The sequence below is a fragment of the Suncus etruscus genome, chromosome 3 (assembly GCF_024139225.1).
Source record: "Suncus etruscus isolate mSunEtr1 chromosome 3, mSunEtr1.pri.cur, whole genome shotgun sequence".
Taxonomy (NCBI): Eukaryota; Metazoa; Chordata; class Mammalia; order Eulipotyphla; family Soricidae; genus Suncus; species Suncus etruscus.
In genome coordinates, this window is record NC_064850.1 from 23,086,492 (window position 1) to 23,105,735 (window position 19,244).

General features: G+C 37.3%; 1 protein-coding gene and 1 pseudogene across 7 annotated transcripts in view; both read left to right on the forward strand.

Annotated features, from left to right (window-relative positions):
* The window catches only part of LOC126003964 (neurexin-3-beta), a 1,607,127-nt gene that overhangs the window by 558,540 nt on the left and 1,029,343 nt on the right, over window positions 1-19,244 (forward strand). For all 7 annotated transcript variants that reach the window (XM_049770305.1, XM_049770308.1, XM_049770307.1 and 4 more), the window contains one exon: window positions 17,336-17,539. In XM_049770305.1, coding sequence (XP_049626262.1) covers window positions 17,336-17,539 — 204 coding nt within the window. The remainder of the gene's footprint in view (window positions 1-17,335; window positions 17,540-19,244) is intronic.
* On the forward strand, window positions 17,038-17,138 carry LOC126004773 (uncharacterized; annotated as a pseudogene).

Here is a 19,244-nt window from a genome sequence, read left to right on the forward strand (position 1 = left end):
ATCATTTGTAACAGTATGGTAGAAACTAGGGAGAGGGATTATGTCTAAGGAACTAAGAAAAAAAAAACAAATGTCTTGTGATTTTACTCGCATTTGAAAAATTGATACTACAAATTGAATAAAATAAAATAAATAAAACTAAAATTGCATGTAACTTTATTTTTAATTATATATTTAATGATCAGGCAATACACAAACAATTAAATGATAAAAATAATCTATGCTAAATGTGTTTTTATATTTCTTAATTACTTAAATGATTAATTTTTACTATTCTATAAATGAAGTCAGATAACTATATGAAGACAAATGAATATGTATAAATTAAGAAAAATTAATCAGAAAATTGAGATATTTATAATAATTAAATAGGGAACTATAGGATGGCTGGGTCAGGACTTTGGCAATTTAAAATCTATAAAAAGTATCCTAACAACAAAGTATCCAGAGAAATATATATTCAAGAAATTTAAATTACAATAAAAATGTTTAAGAACTATGGAATTTAGTTGGCTCTCATTTCCTATTCCATGTTAATAAACTTTGTTTTGTTTGGGGCCATACCTGGCATCTATCAGGAGTTACTCCTGGCTCTGTCTTTATAAATCACTCCTGGAAGCCTAGGGGGACCATATGGGACACTGCAAACTGAATTTAAGTCCATCCTGGGTCAGCCACATGCAAGACCCTATAGCTGTGTTATCGCTCCAACCCCTGTTTATGTTTTTCTTACTAAACTTGAGCCCTTTGAAGAGAAGCCTGTGTCTTCCTCACATTTCAATGCAGCATCCATATAAAGGAGACACCCAGAAAAAATTTTTATTGTTTTTTTTTTTTGGGGGGGGGGGTCATACGCAGCAGTGCTCAGGGGTTACTCTTAGTACTGCATTCAGAATTCACTCCTGGCAGGTTTGGGGAACCATTAGGGATGCAGGAAACCGAATCTGAGTCATTTTTGAATTGGCTGCATGCAAGGCAAAAGTTTTGTTAAAAGTCTCATTAATAAACTCTTTTTTGTTGTTGTTTATGGTTTTGGGGTCACTCTTAATGGAATATTTATTTTACTTTAAAATTATCTTACTTTAAAATTTTTATTTAATTGCCACAAATTACAAAGGTATTTATTATTGAGTTTTAGGATACAAGTTTTAAATACAAATCCCTTGCCCAGCTGTCCAGTTTCCTTCACCAACACCCCCAGTTTCCCTTCTGTCCATCAACCTGCCTCTATGGCAAACACTGTTTTCTTTTAACCTGCTCTCATTTGGACACTGTGGTTTACAATACTGTGACTAATAGGATACACATGCCACTTTAGTTCTTTTCAGCACCTCGTTCCAAGGGACCACTTCCCTCTCTCGTTGTTATAGTGGTTCCTTCCCTGAAATATTTCATTTTTCACAATAGAAATGAAGAGAGGGAGATTTATTTCAGACCATTCTCTCCTGACAATATTTCCAAAGGGAATGTTCCCTCTTAATATTCCCCATTTCATTCTCGAAGAACAGTCCTCCTGGTAAGCATATCTAGGAATAGGTCAGATATTTTTCACCAATTCCTATCCATAGATGTGGTTTGTCAAGACCATTGAAACTACACCTGCTTTTATTCTGAGCTTAGGCATGAAGTTCCATCTTTAGAAGAGCAAAGAGAAAATCAGAGTCTACATGACCACTAATAGAATAGAAATATCAAGGAGAAACTATCCATTTTTTCCTCAGCCAGCTCAGAGTTTCTTCTCAAAGGTAGATGTAGACTGTAAGGATAGAGAATTGAACCTCTGCTGAGTGTGTGGTTTTATGTAATAGAGTTCTAAGAAATTCCTGATGCAAGGGCATTTTTAAGAGTAAGAGATTTGGGTGGCTATCAATTCTGAGGAGACAGGTAGCTCTATGAAACTGGTAACAGTAAGTAAAGTGGTGAACATCCAGAAGCTTAGTAGAATCAGGCCGGGCCATCTGGGGATAATGTTCACCCCCAAGGCTTGGATGGTTGTGCAGACTTGTTAGATGTTATTCATTAATGAATAATTAGAGTGGAATATGGGGCAACTTTGAAGCTTTTCTAGGTAACACACATCTCCATGTGGAAGGAAAAGAGACTAACTGGTTGAAGGGTATGAATCACATACTTTCCACAAACACTGCATCTTAATATACTTTTGCCTACTCTATTCCTCGCTAAAACATGACTTTAAAACAAAACATTCACCCACTGTGATCAGAGAAACTGCCCATGCACCATGGTTGCACCTGTTTAGAAGTGACAGGAGGGAGGAATTCCAAGTACCAATGCCAGGATTAACATCAAACAATTCATTTAACTCCACTTACTATAATTCAAATACATCCAACAGATTAGACATAGTAAAAAATCAACTGACAATAGTGGACTTACATATAATATTTTACCAATAAATGGCTTGTACTTATACAGGACTAATACCTCAAGGGCAGACTTTAAGGCAAGAAAATGGAAAAAAGAAACTACAGATCAACAGCATTAGACTGCTGTAAAAATTTGTCACATAATTAGTTTAGTCAAGCTATTAAATAAAAAATCAACAAAAAGTAGCATATAGGGTGAGGGTATAGGAAGCAGTATACAGGCTTGCTATGATCCATTACTTAAACTGTCTAGTTTTCAACAATAACAAAAATGAAAACATGCAGAGAAACAGGAAAATCATGATCCATACAAATAAATAGTTTATAAAAATTAATTTGAAGGAACCTATATGCTGCACTTAGTAGAGAAAGTCTACCCAGACGTGATTGTAAAGATATTAAAAATTAAGATAGAGGCCAAAGATTTTATGCAAGGTTTATTACAAGGATTTATGCACACGTGTTACAAGTGGCCAAACATGCTTTGTCTTGGGAGCACCAGGTTAGCCCTTGAGGTTTAGCATTGTTGAAGTGGCTCAGGTAATCCCAAACAGCACAGGGCCTCCAAGAAGTAATTCTTCCTGAGACTTTCAAATTGCTTGACTGATAATTGGTTAATAATAATAACTTGGCTAATAATAGTAACATGGCTAATAATAATAACACTTGGCTAATAACTGCAATGAGGAATCCATGTCTCTCAAGCATCACATGGGAGGCCAAACTCCCTCAAAACTGAAACCACTCACATTATATAAACCTGCTATGAAACATAAAAAATTAGAACTATTTTCTTTTTTAAATAATATTTTATATAAACACCTTGATTACAAACAAGATTGTGGTTGGGTTTCAGTCATGTAAGAGAATACCCACCATCACCAGTGCAACATTCCCATCAACTGTGTCCCAAATATTCATCCTCCCTACCCTACAAGTTTCTAATAATATTAATAAAATTATAAAATTTATATTTTGCAACACAGATTTATCTTTCTGAATTTACTCAGAAGGGCAATTTACATATTGAAAATTATAGGTCCTGAAGTTCTACCTCAAAGGACTAAAAATCATAACTTGTATGTGCTAAGTTTAGAATTGGATTCTTAGCACTTGTGATCCTCAGATACTACTAGATAACAGCCAGGATCACTCTCTAGTACAACTGAGACTAAGCAAATAACATAGCCAGGCTCAAGCACTGAAATATTAAGTCTAATATAAGCACCCTGAGCAATGCTTGGGTTCTACTCCCAATTAAACCAATAAAAGTTGGTTTAATTAAAAATAGGAATATTTTATTATGGGGCCAGAGCAGTGGTGCAAGCGGTAAGGCATCTGCCTTGCATGAACTAGCCTAGGACAGACCGCTGTTTGATCTCCCGGCATCCCATATGGTCCCCTAAGCCAGGAACAATTTCTGAGCATATAGCCAGGAGTAACCCCTGAACACCACCAGGTTTGGCCAAAACAAATAAACAAAAAATTATATTAATATAAAAATAATTTACTAAAAGATAATGGTAGGTTTGAATTGGCATAAGAATCATCAAACTTGAATATTGATCACTACACTTTGCATAGAAAGAAGAAAAGTTAAGATAAGTAAGTGAGCTGAGCATCAGAAGATATAAGATATCATTAAGTATATCAATATATGTATGATGAAAGTACTGAAAGTAAAGAGTAGAAAAACTTCAAGTGAATATTACCCATATTCATTGGAAATATAAACAATGTATTAAAGAATCACTAAGTAGGCTGAATATAGAGATTTATAACTAAACTCATTACAGTAAAGCAAGGGACCAAGAGGAGGCTGATAAAATAGCACTTGCATGTAACCAAACCAGTTCATCCTGTCATCCCAGTCATCCCAGCCATCCCATATGGACCCTTGAGCACTGCTAAGGGTGATTCCTAAGCACACAGTCAGGAGTAATCCCTGAGCATTGCCAGGTGTGCCCTCCCAACCCCCCCCCAAATACAAAAACAATAGTTAAAAAAGACACAGATATAGTTAATCTTTAAAGTAGCAAGAGCCAAGTGCTTACTAAGTACAAGGGAACCATGTAATATTAATAGTTGATGTCTCCCCTGAAGCCAATAAGATCAGCAGCAATAAACCAATCTTTAATCTGTCAAATGAAATATAACTGTCATCCAAGAGTCCTACAAAACAGCAAAGCTGTCTTTCAAACTTGGAAGTAAAATAAAGACATCCCTAAGTAAACAAAACAGATTTTAATTGTCAGTATACTTGTTCTATAAAAAACTCCTCAAAGAACTTCATTCTAAAAGGATATGTTAATAGGCTGTAATTTGACTCTACATGAAAAACAGTTCCAGTAAAGGTAATCATGTAGGTAATGATTTAAAAAAAAGTATAATTATACATTTCTTTTACTTCCTTATTGAAACATTTAAAAAGAAACTACATAAAACAATACCTATAAAATTGTATTGTTGGGCTTATAACATATAGGAATGTAATATATTTGTCAATAAAACATAGAGTAGTGAAACTATATTGGAGAAAAGAAACAATGCCAGATGGTAACTCATATTCACAGGAAGAAGTGAAGAGCAAGATAGATGGTAAATAATCTTAATTAAAAAAAACTGTATACATTTCAGTGTTCCGTTCTTCACTGTTTAAGAAGATGAAATTTTATGTTTTATTTTTTTTTATGCATAATTTTTTTTATTTAAACACCTTGATTACATACATGATTGTGTTTGGGTTTCAGTCATAAAAGGAACACCACCCATCACCAGTGCAACATTCCCATCACCCAAGTCCCAAATCTCCCTCCTCCCCACCCAACCCCCGCCTGTACCCTAAACAGGCTCTACATTTCCCTCATACATTCTCAATATTAGGACAGTTCAAAATGTAGTTATTTCTCTAACTAAACTCATCACTCTTTGTGGTGAGCTTCCTGAGGTGAGCTGGAACTTCCAGCTCTTTTCTCTTTTGTGTCTGAAAATTATTATTACAAGGGTGTCTTTCATTTTTCTTAAAACCCATAGATGAGTGAGACCATTCTGCGTTTTTCTCTCTCTCTCTGACTTATTTCACTCAGCATAGTAGATTCCATGTACAACCATGTATAGGAAAATTTCATGACTTCATCTCTCCTGACAGCTGCATAATATTCCATTGTGTATATGTACCACAGTTTCTTTAGCCATTCGTCTGTTGAAGGGCATCTTGGTTGTTTCCAGAGTCTTGCTATGGTAAATAGAGCTGCAATGAATATAGGTGTAAGGAAGGGGTTTTTGTATTGTATTTTTGTGTTCCTAGGGTATATTCCTAGGAGTGGTATAGCTGGATCGTATGGGAGCTCGATTTCCAGTTTTTGGAGGAATCTCCATATCGCTTTCCATAAAGGTTGAACTAGACGGCATTCCCACCAGCAGTGGATAAGAGTTCCTTTCTCTCCACATCCCCGCCAACACTGCTTATTCTCATTCTTTGTGATGTGTGCCATTCTCTGGGGTGTGAGGTGGTATCTCATCGTTGTTTTGATTTGCATCTCCCTGATGATTAGTGATGTGGAACATTTTTTCATGTGTCTTTTGGCCATGTGTATTTCTTCTTTGTCAAAGTGTCTGTTCATTTCTTCTCCCCATTTTTTGATGGGGTTAGATGTTTTTTTCTTGTAAAGTTCTGTCAGTGCCTTGTATATTTTGGAGATTAGCCCCTTATCTGATGGGTATTGGGTGAATAGTTTCTCCCACTCAGTGGGGGGCTCTTGTATCCTGGGCACTATTTCCTTTGAGGTGCAGAAGCTTCTCAGCTTAATATATTCCCATCTGTTAATCTCTGCTTTCACTTGCTTGGAGAGTGCAGTTTCCTCCTTGAAGATGCCTGTAATGTCCTGGAGTGTTTTGCCTATGTGCTGTTCTATATATCTTATGGTTTTGGGGCTGATATCGAGGTCTTTAATCCATTTGGATTTTACCTTTGTACATGATGTTAGCTGGGGGTCTAAGTTTAATTTTTTGCAAGTGGCTATCCAATTGTGCCAACACCACTTGTTGAAGAGGCTTTCCCTGCTCCATTTAGGATTTCCTGCTCCTTTATCAAAAATTAGATGGTTGTATCTCTGGGAAACATTTTCTGAGTATTCAAGCCTATTCCACTGATCTGAGGACCTATCCTTATTCCAATACCATGCTGTTTTGATAACTGTTGCTTTGTAGTGCAGTTTAAAGTTGGGAAAAGTAATTCCTCCCATATTCTTTTTCCCAATGATTGCTTTAGCTATTCGAGGGTGTTTATTGCTCCAAATGAATTTCAAAATTGTCTGATCCACTTCTTTGAAGAATGTCATGGGTATCTTTAGAGGGATGGCATTAAATCTGTATAATGCCTTGGGGAGTATTGACATTTTGATGATGTTAATCCTGCCAATCCATGAGCAGGGTATGCGTTTCCATTTTCGTGTGTCCTCTCTTATTTCTTGGAGCAGAGTTTTATAGTTTTCTTTGTATAGGTCCTTCACATATTTAGTCAAGTTGATTCCAAGATATTTGAGTTTGTGTGGCACTATTGTGAATGGGGTTGTTTTCTTAATGTCCATTTCATCCTTATTACTATTGGTATATAGAAAGGCCATTGATTTTTGTGTGTTAATTTTGTAGCCTGCCACCTTGCTATATGAGTCTATTGTTTCTAGAAGCTTTTTGATAGAGTCTTTAGGGTTTTCTAAGTAGAGTATCATGTCATCTGCAAACAGTGAGAGCTTGACTTCTTCCTTTCCTATCTGGATTCCCTTGATATCCTTTTCTTGCCTAATCACTATAGCAAGTACTTCCAGTGCTATGTTGAATAGGAGTGGTGAGAGAGGACAGCCTTGTCTTGTGCCAGAATTTAGAGGGAAGGCTTTCAGTTTTTCTCCATTGAGGATAATATTTGCCACTGGCTTGTGGTAGATGGCCTTCACTATATTGAGAAAGGTTCCCTCCATTCCCATCTTGCTGAGAGTTTTGATCAAGAATGGGTGTTGGACCTTATCAAATGCTTTCTCTGCATCTATTGATATGATCATGTGGTTTTTATTTTTCTTGTTATTGATGTTGTGTATTATGTTGATAGATTTACGGATGTTAAACCATCCTTGCATTCCTGGGATGAAACCTACTTGATCGTAGTGGATGATCTTCTTAACGAGGCATTGAATCCTATTTGCCAGGATTTTGTTGAGGATCTTTGCATCTGCATTCATCAGTGATATTGGTCTGTAATTTTCTTTTTTGGTAGCGTCTCTGTCTGGTTTAGGTATCAAGGTGATGTTGGCTTCATAAAAGCTATTTGGAAGTGTTTCTGTTTGTTCAATTTCATGAAAGAGTCTTGCCAAGATTGGCAGTAGTTCCTCTTGGAAAGTTTGATAGAATTCATTAGTGAATCCATCTGGACCTGGGCTTTTGTTTTTCGGCAGACATTTGATTACTGTTTTAATTTCATCAATGGTGATGGGGGTGTTTAGATATGCTACATCCTCTTCCTTCAACCGTGGAAGATTATAAGAGTCCAAGAATTTATCCATTTCTTCCAGGTTCTCATTTTTAGTGGCGTAGAGTTTTTCAAAGTAGTTTCTGATTACCCTTTGAATCTCTGTCATATCAGTAGTGATCTCTCCTTTTTCATTCCTGATACGAGTTATCAAGTTTCTCTCTCTCTCTTTCTTTGTTAGGTTTGCCAGTGGTCTATCAATCTTGTTTATTTTTTCAAAGAACCAACTTCTGCTTTCGTTGATCTTTCGGATTGTTTTTTTGAGTTTCCACTTCGTTGATTTCTGCTCTCAGCTTTGTTATTTCCTTCTGTCTTCCTATTCTTGGGTCCTTTTGTTGAGCATTTTCTAGTTCTATTAGCTGTGTCATTAAGCTACTCAGGTAAGCTCCTTCTTCCTTCCTGATGTGTGCTTGCAAAGCTATAAATTTTCCTCTCAGTACTGCTTTTGCTGTGTCCCATAAGTTCTGAGAGTTTGTGTCTTTATTGTCATTTGTTTCCAGGAACCTTTTGATTTCCTCCTTGATTTCATCTCGGACCCATTGGTTATTGAGCATGAGGCTGTTTAACTTCCAGGTGTTAAAGTGTTTCTTCTGAGTGCCTTTGGAGTTCACAAATAATTTCAGAGCCTTGTGGTCAGCGAAGGTAGCCTGCAAAATTTCTATCCTCTTGATCTTATGGAGGTATGTTTTATGTGCCAGCATGTAGTCTATCCTGGAGAATGTCCCATGTACATTGGAGAAGAATGTGTATCCAGGTTTCTGGGGATGGAGTGTCCTATATATATCCACTAGGCCTCTTTCTTCCATTTCTCTCCTCAGGTCTAGTATATTCTTGTTGGGTTTCAGTCTGGTTGACCTGTCCAGTGTTGACAAAGCCGTGTTAAGGTCCCCCACAATTATTGTGTTGTTGTTGATATTATTTTTCAGATTTGTCAACAGTTGTATTAAATATTTTGCTGGCCCCTCATTCGGTGCATATATGTTTAGGAGAGTGAATTCTTCCTGCTCTACGTACCCCTTGATTAATATAAAATGTCCGTCTTTGTCCCTTACAACCTTCCTGAGTATAAAGTTTGCATTATCTGATATTAGTATGGCCACTCCAGCTTTTTTATGGGTGTTGTTTGCTTGGATGATTTTTCTCCAGCCTTTTATTTTGAGTCTATGTTTGTTCTGACTATTCAGGTGCGTTTCTTGTAGGCAGCAGAAGGTTGGATTGAGTTTTTTGATCCATTTAGCCACTCTGTGTCTCTTAACTGGTGCATTTAGTCCATTGACGTTGAGAGAAAGAATTGTCCTGGGATTTAACACCATCTTTATTTCAAAATTTGGTGTGTCTTTTGGGTAGTCTTGTCTTAGATTAGGTCTTTCAGTTTTTCTCTTAAGACTGGTTTTGTGTCTGTGAAGTTTCTGAGCTGTTTTTTGTCTGTGAAACCATGTATTCTTCCATCAAACCGGAAAGTGAGTTTTGCTGGGTATAGTATTCTGGGTGAAGCATTCATTTCATTCAGTTTTGTCACAATATCCCACCACTGCTTTCTGGCATTGAGCGTTTCTGGTGACAGGTCTGCTGTAAATCTCAGGGAAGCTTGCTTGAACATGATTTCCCCTTTTGATCTTGCTGTTTTCAGAAATCTGTCTCTATCTGTGGGATTTGTCATTGTGACTAGGATGTGTCTTGGGGTGGTTTTTCTGGGGTCTCTTTTGGTTGGTACTCTTCGGGCATGCAGGATTTGATCACATATATTCTTTAGCTCTGGAAGTTTCTCTTTAATGATGTTCTTGACCGTTGATTCTTCCTGGAAATTTTCTTCCTGGGTCTCTGGGACTCCAATGATTCTTAAGTTGTTTCTGTTGATCTTATCATAGACTTCTATTTTCGTCTGTTCCCATTCTTTGACTAATTTTTCCATTGTCTGCTCATTTGCTTTAAGTTTTTTGTCCAATCTCTCCTGCTGTATGGAATTGTTATGTATCTCATCTTCCACAGCACCAAGTCTATTCTCAGCTTCTGATACCCTGTCCCAGAGCTTATCCATTTTGTCATTCACTTCGTTTACTGACTTTTTCAGTCCTGTTAGTTGACATGTTATTTCAGTTTGGAGTTTTGTCATTTCTGCCTTCATATTTTCTTGGTTCTTATTAGTGTTCTGTTCAACTCGATCCATGGTTTCTTGGAGTCTGTTGAGCACCTTCCATATTGCTAGTCTAAAGTCCTTATCTGAGAGGTTGATTAGTTGTTCAGTCATTATCTGGTCCTCAGAATTGTCATCTTCATTCTCTATGTCTGATGCTGGCCTGCGTTGTTTCCCCATTGTCACACTTGTATTGTGGGTTTTTCTACGTGTTGTGGTGGTATTCATTGTCTATATGATGTAGGCAGCACACTCCTCTGGCTCCTCCCTTTCTGGATGGGCTGACTTGCCTCTAAGGGAGGGGAGTCCTCCGTGGATGAAGCCTCACACTGGGTCAAATCTTAGGCCTGAGCATGCAACAGAGAAGACAGTCCAGAGAGAAATGTTTGCTTCTGTGATATAGCGCCGTTCTTAGTGTGATTTTTCCTTCTTGTTGCAATGGAGTTCTTTCCTTAGAAAGAGTGCACGGCCGCGTAGCGAAGTGGAGCTAAGTGCCTTCTGGAGCCTCTTTTCAGCCCACTCTAAGGAGGTTTACGCAACAGGATAGCAGAGAGACACGCACAGGCAGCACTCACAGTTTTTCACAGTCAGGCCCCACTGGTCAGGCGTAGTTTTCACTCGCTCGCTGGGCAGCTTCAGAATGCTGTATTTTTGGGGTTCACTTCCCAGGACTCTGAGGAGAGTCACTGGCTGGCTCACTGGGTAGCTTCCGAATGTAGTTTCTTTGGGGTTCGCTTCCCAGGGCTCTGAGGAGAGCTTCCAGAGTTCAGGAAAGACAGAGAAGGGTAGGACAGGGCTCGCTTCCGGTGCTCAGTTTCCTCAGAAGAAGCACAGCCGGGTGGAGACTCTGCAGGTAGAGCAATCAGCACTCTGCCTGGAGACCCCCACATCCAGCCATTTCTTACTCACTCACTGGCTCGCTGTGTAGCTCCCAAATGTAGTTTCTTCGGGGTTCGCTTCCCAGGGCTCTGAGGAGAGCTTCCAGAGTTCAGGAAAGACAGAGAAGAGTAGGACAGGGCTCCCTTCAGGTGCTCAGTTTCTGGTTCGCTGGGTAGCTTCCAAATGTAGTTTCTTTGGGGTTCGCTTCCCAGGGCTCTGAGGAGAGCTTCCAGAGTTCAGGAAAGACAGAGAAGGGTAGGACAGGGCTCCCTTCTGGTGCTCAGTTCCTCAGAAGAAGCACAGCCCGGTGGAGATTCTGCAGGTAGAGCAGTCAGCACTCTGCCTGGAAACCCCCACCTGCAGCCATTTCTCACTCACTCACTGGCTCGCTGGGTAGCTCCCGAATGTAGTTTCTTTGGAGTTAGCTTCCCAGGGCTCTGAGGAGAGCTTCCAGAGTTCAGGAAAGACAGAGAAGAGTAGGACAGGGCTCCCTTCCGGTGCTCAGTTCCTCAGAAGAAGCACAGCCCGGTGGAGATTCTGCAGGTAGAGCAGTCAGCACTCTGCCTGGAAACCCCCACCTGCAGCCATTTCTCACTCACTCACTGGCTCGCTGGGTAGCTCCCGAATGTAGTTTCTTTGGAGTTAGCTTCCCAGGGCTCTGAGGAGAGCTTCCAGAGTTCAGGAAAGACAGAGAAGGGTAGGACAGGGCTCCCTTCCGGTGCTCAGTTCCTCAGAAGGAGCACAGCCTGGTGGAGATTCTGCAGGTAGAGCAGTCAGCACTCTGCCTGGAAACCCCCACCTGCAGCCATTTCTCACTCCTATGTTTTATTTTTAATTATTTATTGATGTGCTATGATTTACACTACCATTAACAATGGTTTCATGCATACATCATTAAAACACCATACCCACTACAATAGATATCCATTTGCATCCCTCAAGTCCTCAATGGGGTCTCCCATTCATTCCTCCCCTTCAGCAAACTCTCTTCAGTGAATCAACTATCCAGTTCTTTGCCTTTGGCCATTGTTGCTTCCTAGTGTGTATCTTTAAATCTCACATAAGGAAGAGATAATTCTGTTATTTATACCTTTGCACTGGCCCATCTTCACTCAGCATGACAACCTCTAGTTCTCCAAGATATGGGAAATTGCAAGATTTTTTTTTCCTTTCTTGTGGTCATATGACATTCCACTGTGTATATACCACAATTTTTAGATCCAATAATTCATAGTTGTATGTTTTTGCTGTTTTGATATCTTGGCTCTTGTACTGTGATTCAGTGAAAATAGGTGCACTTATATCCATTTGAGTTGGTGTTTTTCAATTTTGAAAGTAAATGGCAGAGGTGGTACCATTGGATCACATGGAAGTTCTACTATTACTATTTTGAAAAGTGTCTATATAGCTACTCAGACAAATTTAACCAGAGGACATTCTGGCTATCAGTGAATAGGGGTTCCTGTGTTTTGGCTACACCTACAGTGTTTAAAACATACTTCTGATTCTATGCTTAAGGATAGCTCCTGGTTGGCTTGTTGGACCATATTAGTTACCAAGGAATGATTGCAGATCAGTCATGTACAATGCAAGTACCTTAGCTATTGCCATGTCTCTGTGACAGTTTTCAGGCTTTTTAATATATACTCTTTTTACTGATGTCAGATGATATATCGTTATTCTTTTGATTTGCTCTATCTTAATTCTAAATACCAGTGAACTCTTTGTCACATGTCTATAGACCATACATATGCCATTTTTAGGGAAGTATCCGTTCATCACCTTACTCCCTCTTTGCATGGTATAGTTGGATTTTCTATTGTTCCCCTTTGAAAGTACTTTATAGATATTATATATTAGTTCTTTATATAATGTATTATATACAAATATTTTCTATCATTCATTAGGCTATCTTTATTTTAGTTTGAATTTCTTTTGTTCTATGGGACTTTAATTTGATGCTGTCTTATTTGTTTATTTTTGTTTTATTGTTTTAACCTCTGTTCATTTAAATCATTGAAGATACATCTGAAGTACATTTCATGGGGAGTGTTGTCTATATTTTCTTCCAGGACTGTTACAGATTCTAGTCTAATATTGAGGTCATCAGTATACCTTGAAATACTTTTGTGCATCATATGAGATACAACTCCAACTTCATTTTCTAAAGTTGTAAGCTTTTATAAAGTAGTCATTATGACAATGTATTAAATGTAAATGTATAAAGGGAAAAATGTATATGGCATAAGGTGAATAAAAATAAATTCAAATAGAAAAAAAATGAGGGAGGGTAGCAAATGACCTGAGTGAATTTTTAGAGATTAAAATATAATACAAGAATTAAAGTATCTGTCATGTGTACAACTGTATAGACTGTGACCCTGGTTCAAATCCCTGGCACTACATATGTTCCCCTGAACACTATCAGTCTGTTGCTTTTAAACACAAAGTAAGAAATATCCCTTCAGCACCACCAGGTATGGCCCAAATGCTTGCTTCAAAAAATGAGTAATTTTCTATATTTTCAGAATTGAGTGATTCTAAATACAAATTATATGCTGCTAAATAAATGAACACACACATACACACATTTATATATATTAAGCCACAGATCAATTACTAAGGAACTAAATAAAATATTCTATAATGAGGTAATTATAAGAGAAGGTATAACAGTATTCTTAAAACAAATTTATTTAGGTAAAAGGAGGCAGTAAAGGGTAAAACAATGATACAATCAGAAAACTAGGATGAACCATCATGTGGAATTGCAAGATATAGTCTCTCAATCCTCAATATCAATAATCTGATTGATCTTATTTATGTATTATTATTTTATTTTTTGTTTGTGGTTTGCTCCTGACTCTGTGCTCTGGAATCACTCCTGGCAAGGGTCAGCATATCATAGAGGAACCAGGAAATGAACCCAGGTCAGATGCATGCAAGGCAAGCCATTCCTGTACAAGAAACTCTGAACCCTACCTAATTTGTTAGATTTTTTTTTTTTTTTTGGTTTATGGGCCACACCCGGCGGTGCTCAGGGGCTACTCCTGGCTGTCTGCTCAGAAATAGCTCCTGGCAGGCACGGGGGACCATATGGGACACCGGGATTCGAACCAACCATCTTTGGTCCTGGATCGGCTGCTTGCAAGGCAAACACCACTGTGCTATCTCTCCGGGCCCTAATTTGTTAGATTTTAAATCAAATTACTTCCCTTGTAAAATTCTTTTTCCTTCCCAAATTAGTATTCTATTCATGATACACTATGTTTGAGATATTTTATCCAATTAACGTGATCCTGAAACATATTTTACACTGCCAATACCTATATACTTTATTCTCTACCTCTTAAAATGGTATAATTATATATTTTAGAGATGCAAACAAAAATATATTTTGAGATACATACTTTATTATATACCATTAATTGCTTAATTATTTTTAATTAATTATTAATTAATTGTGTACTCTGATGTTATTATATTACCAATGACATCAATGTTTTAGATGTATATACATTTTAACACTGCACATATCCAGAGGTTTATGTGACCATTATGTCTGAAGCTTACTTCAGTTTAAGACATTAAATGACTCACTGAATATTCTAATGTATTTTGAAATACACATAAAGTACTTATTTGTGTAGTTATTAATAATTTTATGTGGTTATAACTATTTTTTTTGTTTTGTTTTTGAGCCACACCTGGCGGTGCTCAGGGGTTACTCCTGGTTGTCTGCTCAGAAATAGCTCCTGGCAGGCACGGGGGACCATATGGGACACCGGGATTTCAACCAATCACCTTTGGTCCTGGATCGGCTGCTTGCAAGGCAAACACCATTGTACTATCTCTCCGGGCCCGTGGTTATAACTATTAATAATTTATATAATCTGACAAACACCAATTTGGTTAAATTTGACTACAACAGCGTTAAGTCTATAGAAATTTGTATTTATGTGCATGGGCATACACAAACACAAAAATACACACAAAACCATGACGTCCTTTTATGAAACATTATAAATATACTCTGGACTCTTCAGAATATATATGGTCTCCTAGAATAGTTCTTCAATAATTTGACAGAATGGCTAAGTATATAGCCATGAGAGATATTATGCTTGTTGCATAAAATTTATTAGCTTTCCAATTTGTTGGTCATAATCTAGTATGTATAGAAGTAATGTTTTATTTCTGGTATACTTGTGAATATGAAATATCTTCTCAGTGCATGTAAAATCTTATAAAAGCATTAAGCAAATCATAAGTTTCCAATATATTTGGCCTCTGTATAAAACTTCTTTTTATTTGATTCTTACAGAAAATTAAACTATCTTTCACACTTGAAGAACATGTTAAATCAAAATCAATGCCTTCCATCTAAGAATGGAGCTTTATAATATATATTTTCTTGTGACCGTGTCTGCAACTGTCATATCTTTACATCTTATTCTTTTAGACTTTAAAAATTGTAATGGTCATCTCTCAGTTTGTCATATTATCCAGGTTAAGTTTGCTTTCCAGGGATGATTCAGTGTATATATATTATATTTTATGAACCATTTGTGAATTTTATAAATATGGTGGAGTATAAAGATAAAACCATAGACAGTCCAAGAACTTTCCAGATGGTCTGCTTGGTCTCTCCTTGTTGTGATTCTTTGTTATACATGTTAATGTCTTTATTCACTTTTATTGGTGAATGGATCATATTATCTAGTAATATCAAAACCAATCACCCACTTCCTAGTACCTACCAGAGACCTGGGATTTTATCTCATCTCAAGCTACTTTTCAAAATATACCACATTATCTGTTAACTCAAATTCATTGCCATTATCGGAGTGCCCATCATTTTTATTCCTTTTGTATATAGAGGTGCTGTTTTAGATAAAAGGTAGATGTGAGGACATCATTTCTCCTACTGCAAACTTCACCAAGATTAGCTTGGAATTTGTGTTATCTGTTCTTTTCATTTGAATATCACAGCCTCACTCTTCTAAAAGCCATGGACTTTATTGATTTATCTGTCCATGTGTTTGTTATTTTTATATTCTGATGCAGCTATTTGTGCTAAGTAATTTCTTTTATGTTTGTACTTATAAAGGTTCATATAAGCAGAGAAAAACTATTTCACAACAACAAATATTTAGTGATTAACTCAATCTGTAAGAACTGAGTCTAATGGTAGGTTGGGTTTGTAAAAAAACAAAAGGCAATATTATCTTCCAGTGTTGTTGAAGAGCTACAGTCTGATTTTAAACAAACTGAATTGTTAAACATTAAACATTTTGAGTAAATTAAATATTTTGAACAGTACAGTATTACAGAAAAGATCCTGGGCTTAATGTTTGATATATTGGGTTAAAATCCAGACATTGTTACATGAGATAGTTAACACTCAATTGTAAGAACCTGAGTTTCTGGTTTGAATGAAAAAGTAGTACTAAGTGAATATTACATTTTTTGTACTAAGTCATAAGTCAGATCATATATGGTGGGAAATGTCTAATTAAAGAGCTTGATCTAGAAAAGGTATCAAGTAAAAGTGTTTTATTTCTTATAAATAAAAACAAAATCAAAAAGTGGCATTAACTTTATTTTAGTATTGGGATGGGAAGCTGGGTCATATCTGGTAGTTTTCAGTGCTTACTCCTAGATCTGTGCTCAGGGATCATTACCACCATAGTTAGGGTTACTATATGGGACACCAGGCATCAAATTAGGTCAGTCACACACAGGCAAGAAGGGATCATATTCCCCCATATGTCTTCAACCTCCTCACCCCCATTCTAGATGTTTTCCTATTTTTGGCTCTATAAATTTTTGAGTGGGTAAAGAAAATTCATATAATTCCTGACTCCAGCATGTTCCATTGTATTGTGATATATTTCCTCCGGGAATCTCACTAGCAAATATGTATTTGTATATCAGGATTATAAACTGGTGTTCTTTTCCTGCATTTCATGAAATACAAGGTACCAGAAGTTTTTATATTTTTAATGTACTTTTGTTTTCTTTACAGCTTACAGAATTACAATTACTACTGGTGCATTTTAATTTTTGCAAAATGCCTTTATATCCAATATTTCATGTAGCCCCTTGAAAAGCTTGTAACCTTGGCACAGATACTAAAATTGGAACGATACAGAGAAGATTAGCATGGCCCCTGCACAAGGATGACAGGCAAATTCATGAAAAAAGCTTGTAACCTTGGTAGGACACATGCAAGTGCCTCCATCTTGCTTTTGGGCCCAATGACAAGTAGCTAGAAATGTCAACAGTAGAGATCAGGCACAAATCAACTGGCTATAAATTTAGTGCCCTTTCTACTCTGTTATTTTCCTTGAAGGTGAAGAAAAAAGTCTTGATCCTAATGATTTCATCCATTCTTTCTGGTTTTCTTTACAGAGGCCTCCATCCTGAGCTATGATGGTAGCATGTACATGAAGATCATCATGCCCATGGTCATGCACACTGAGGCAGAGGATGTGTCTTTCCGCTTCATGTCCCAGCGAGCTTATGGGTTGCTGGTGGCAACTACCTCCAGGGATTCTGCTGACACACTGCGTCTGGAGCTAGATGGGGGTCGAGTCAAGCTAATGGTTAACTTAGGTATCGTATAAAGTACCCTCTGCCGTTCTGTTTGGGCTTGTCTTCCCTTTACTTTCTGATTTTCATTAGTTGGATTGAACTCCTTGTTTGTTCCTTGAAAGTTAGCTGCTCACCTCTTGTTTAATAGATCAAGGATAAAACCGAATAGCAACAAAAACCTTCTCCTTGTTTCTGCATGAGTTTTTGATGTCAATTTCTGGTTTCTGATAATGGTGGTGTTTTTGTTTTTGTTTTGTTTTTACTAAATGACTTATTTTCTAAGTTTCCTTTCTTGATTTTTTGGAACCGTTTAGCTTTGTGTAAAACATGCTACTTTGGTCCATCTTTTGATCAATCACATTGCCATTAAGTCCAGCTCTTTGGCCACCACTCAAAACAGTCAAGGCTTAGGACAGGACAAGGTAGGGAAGGGAGGCAAAATGGGAGGGTGATAGTGTACAGACTGGTTTATGTATACAGGTTTATGTATACAATGAGATATTAATTTGTTTATAGCTCCACAGTAAAATTCAAGTGGAGTATTTTTCTGATTTTGATAACACCTAGATCATTTATACATTTTCCTAGAGGAGGAAATAAATCATATTTTCATTATCCCAGTTAAGAAATATTCTAAGTTTAGAGTCTCTGACATGTGGAAGAAATATGTTACTCCTAGTCTATATTGCATATTTTCCTTCCTGACATTTTGTCCATAATTCAGTGAAAGTTTTATTGATTTTATCATAGCAATTATTTACCAGTAAATTTACTCTTTGTACATAACTCATGTTCATTGTTCCTTAGTATTGAATATTTGTGTGAACATTCCAAAATTTTAGCTTATTGGGGAAAGGATCTATATTTTCAAAGAAATTACCTCTAAATTTAAAATTCCTCTCCTGATGGCCTTAACTTCTCTCCTACTACTGATCTTCTCAATTGAATTCTATTGGTTGTCAACGGAGATGGCACTCTCTTACACACTGTAAGAAAAAAAAATGGTATTCAGCAAAATATAAAGCCCATATATTGTGAGGATTCAAGATATAGTTGAGTCCAAACTTTCTGTCAACTGACTTGTTTGGACATGTAGAAGAAGCTAAGATATGAAAATTTTAGATCAAATTTTAGTGGAATAGCTTGTCAGTTGCATGAAAAACACATGTCTGGATAAAAGAATGTATAAAAATGTAGGTGGCCCAGTGGGAAGTTCACCTTTTGACTCTACTACCTTACCTGCTGTCAGGCCAATTTAGTACACTTGAAAAAACACCTATCCTGTACTCCTAAGTTTCTTCAGAACACAGAGGACTGTTTTGAGCAGTGGCTTGTTATTTCTGTTTTGCCTTCCACTCTGAAGCTTTTACACTATGCCTTTTCCTTGTCCAACTTCATTTGATCTCTGCCGTTGGTGTGTTTCTTGGTTTATCTTCTGTTCGTATACGTGTATGTTTGGTTACTTTGAATTATGTTTTTCCCTTTTGCTGGGTCTATGTTGTGTTTTTGAGTTTACAGTCCTTCTCACCATCACCCATGGTAAATCAAAAGATGGTATTCAACCCTTCAAAGGCCCAAAGCCTGCGGCCCGCATAGCAAACAGCCTTGAGAACAGAGTGTACTGAGCAGCCTGCAGGGGCTGGCATACCCCTGTCCCTCTCCATTTCCCTTCCCCACACCATCCTCCCTACCTTAAACAAACCAACAAAAGGATGTTGCTTAAAGC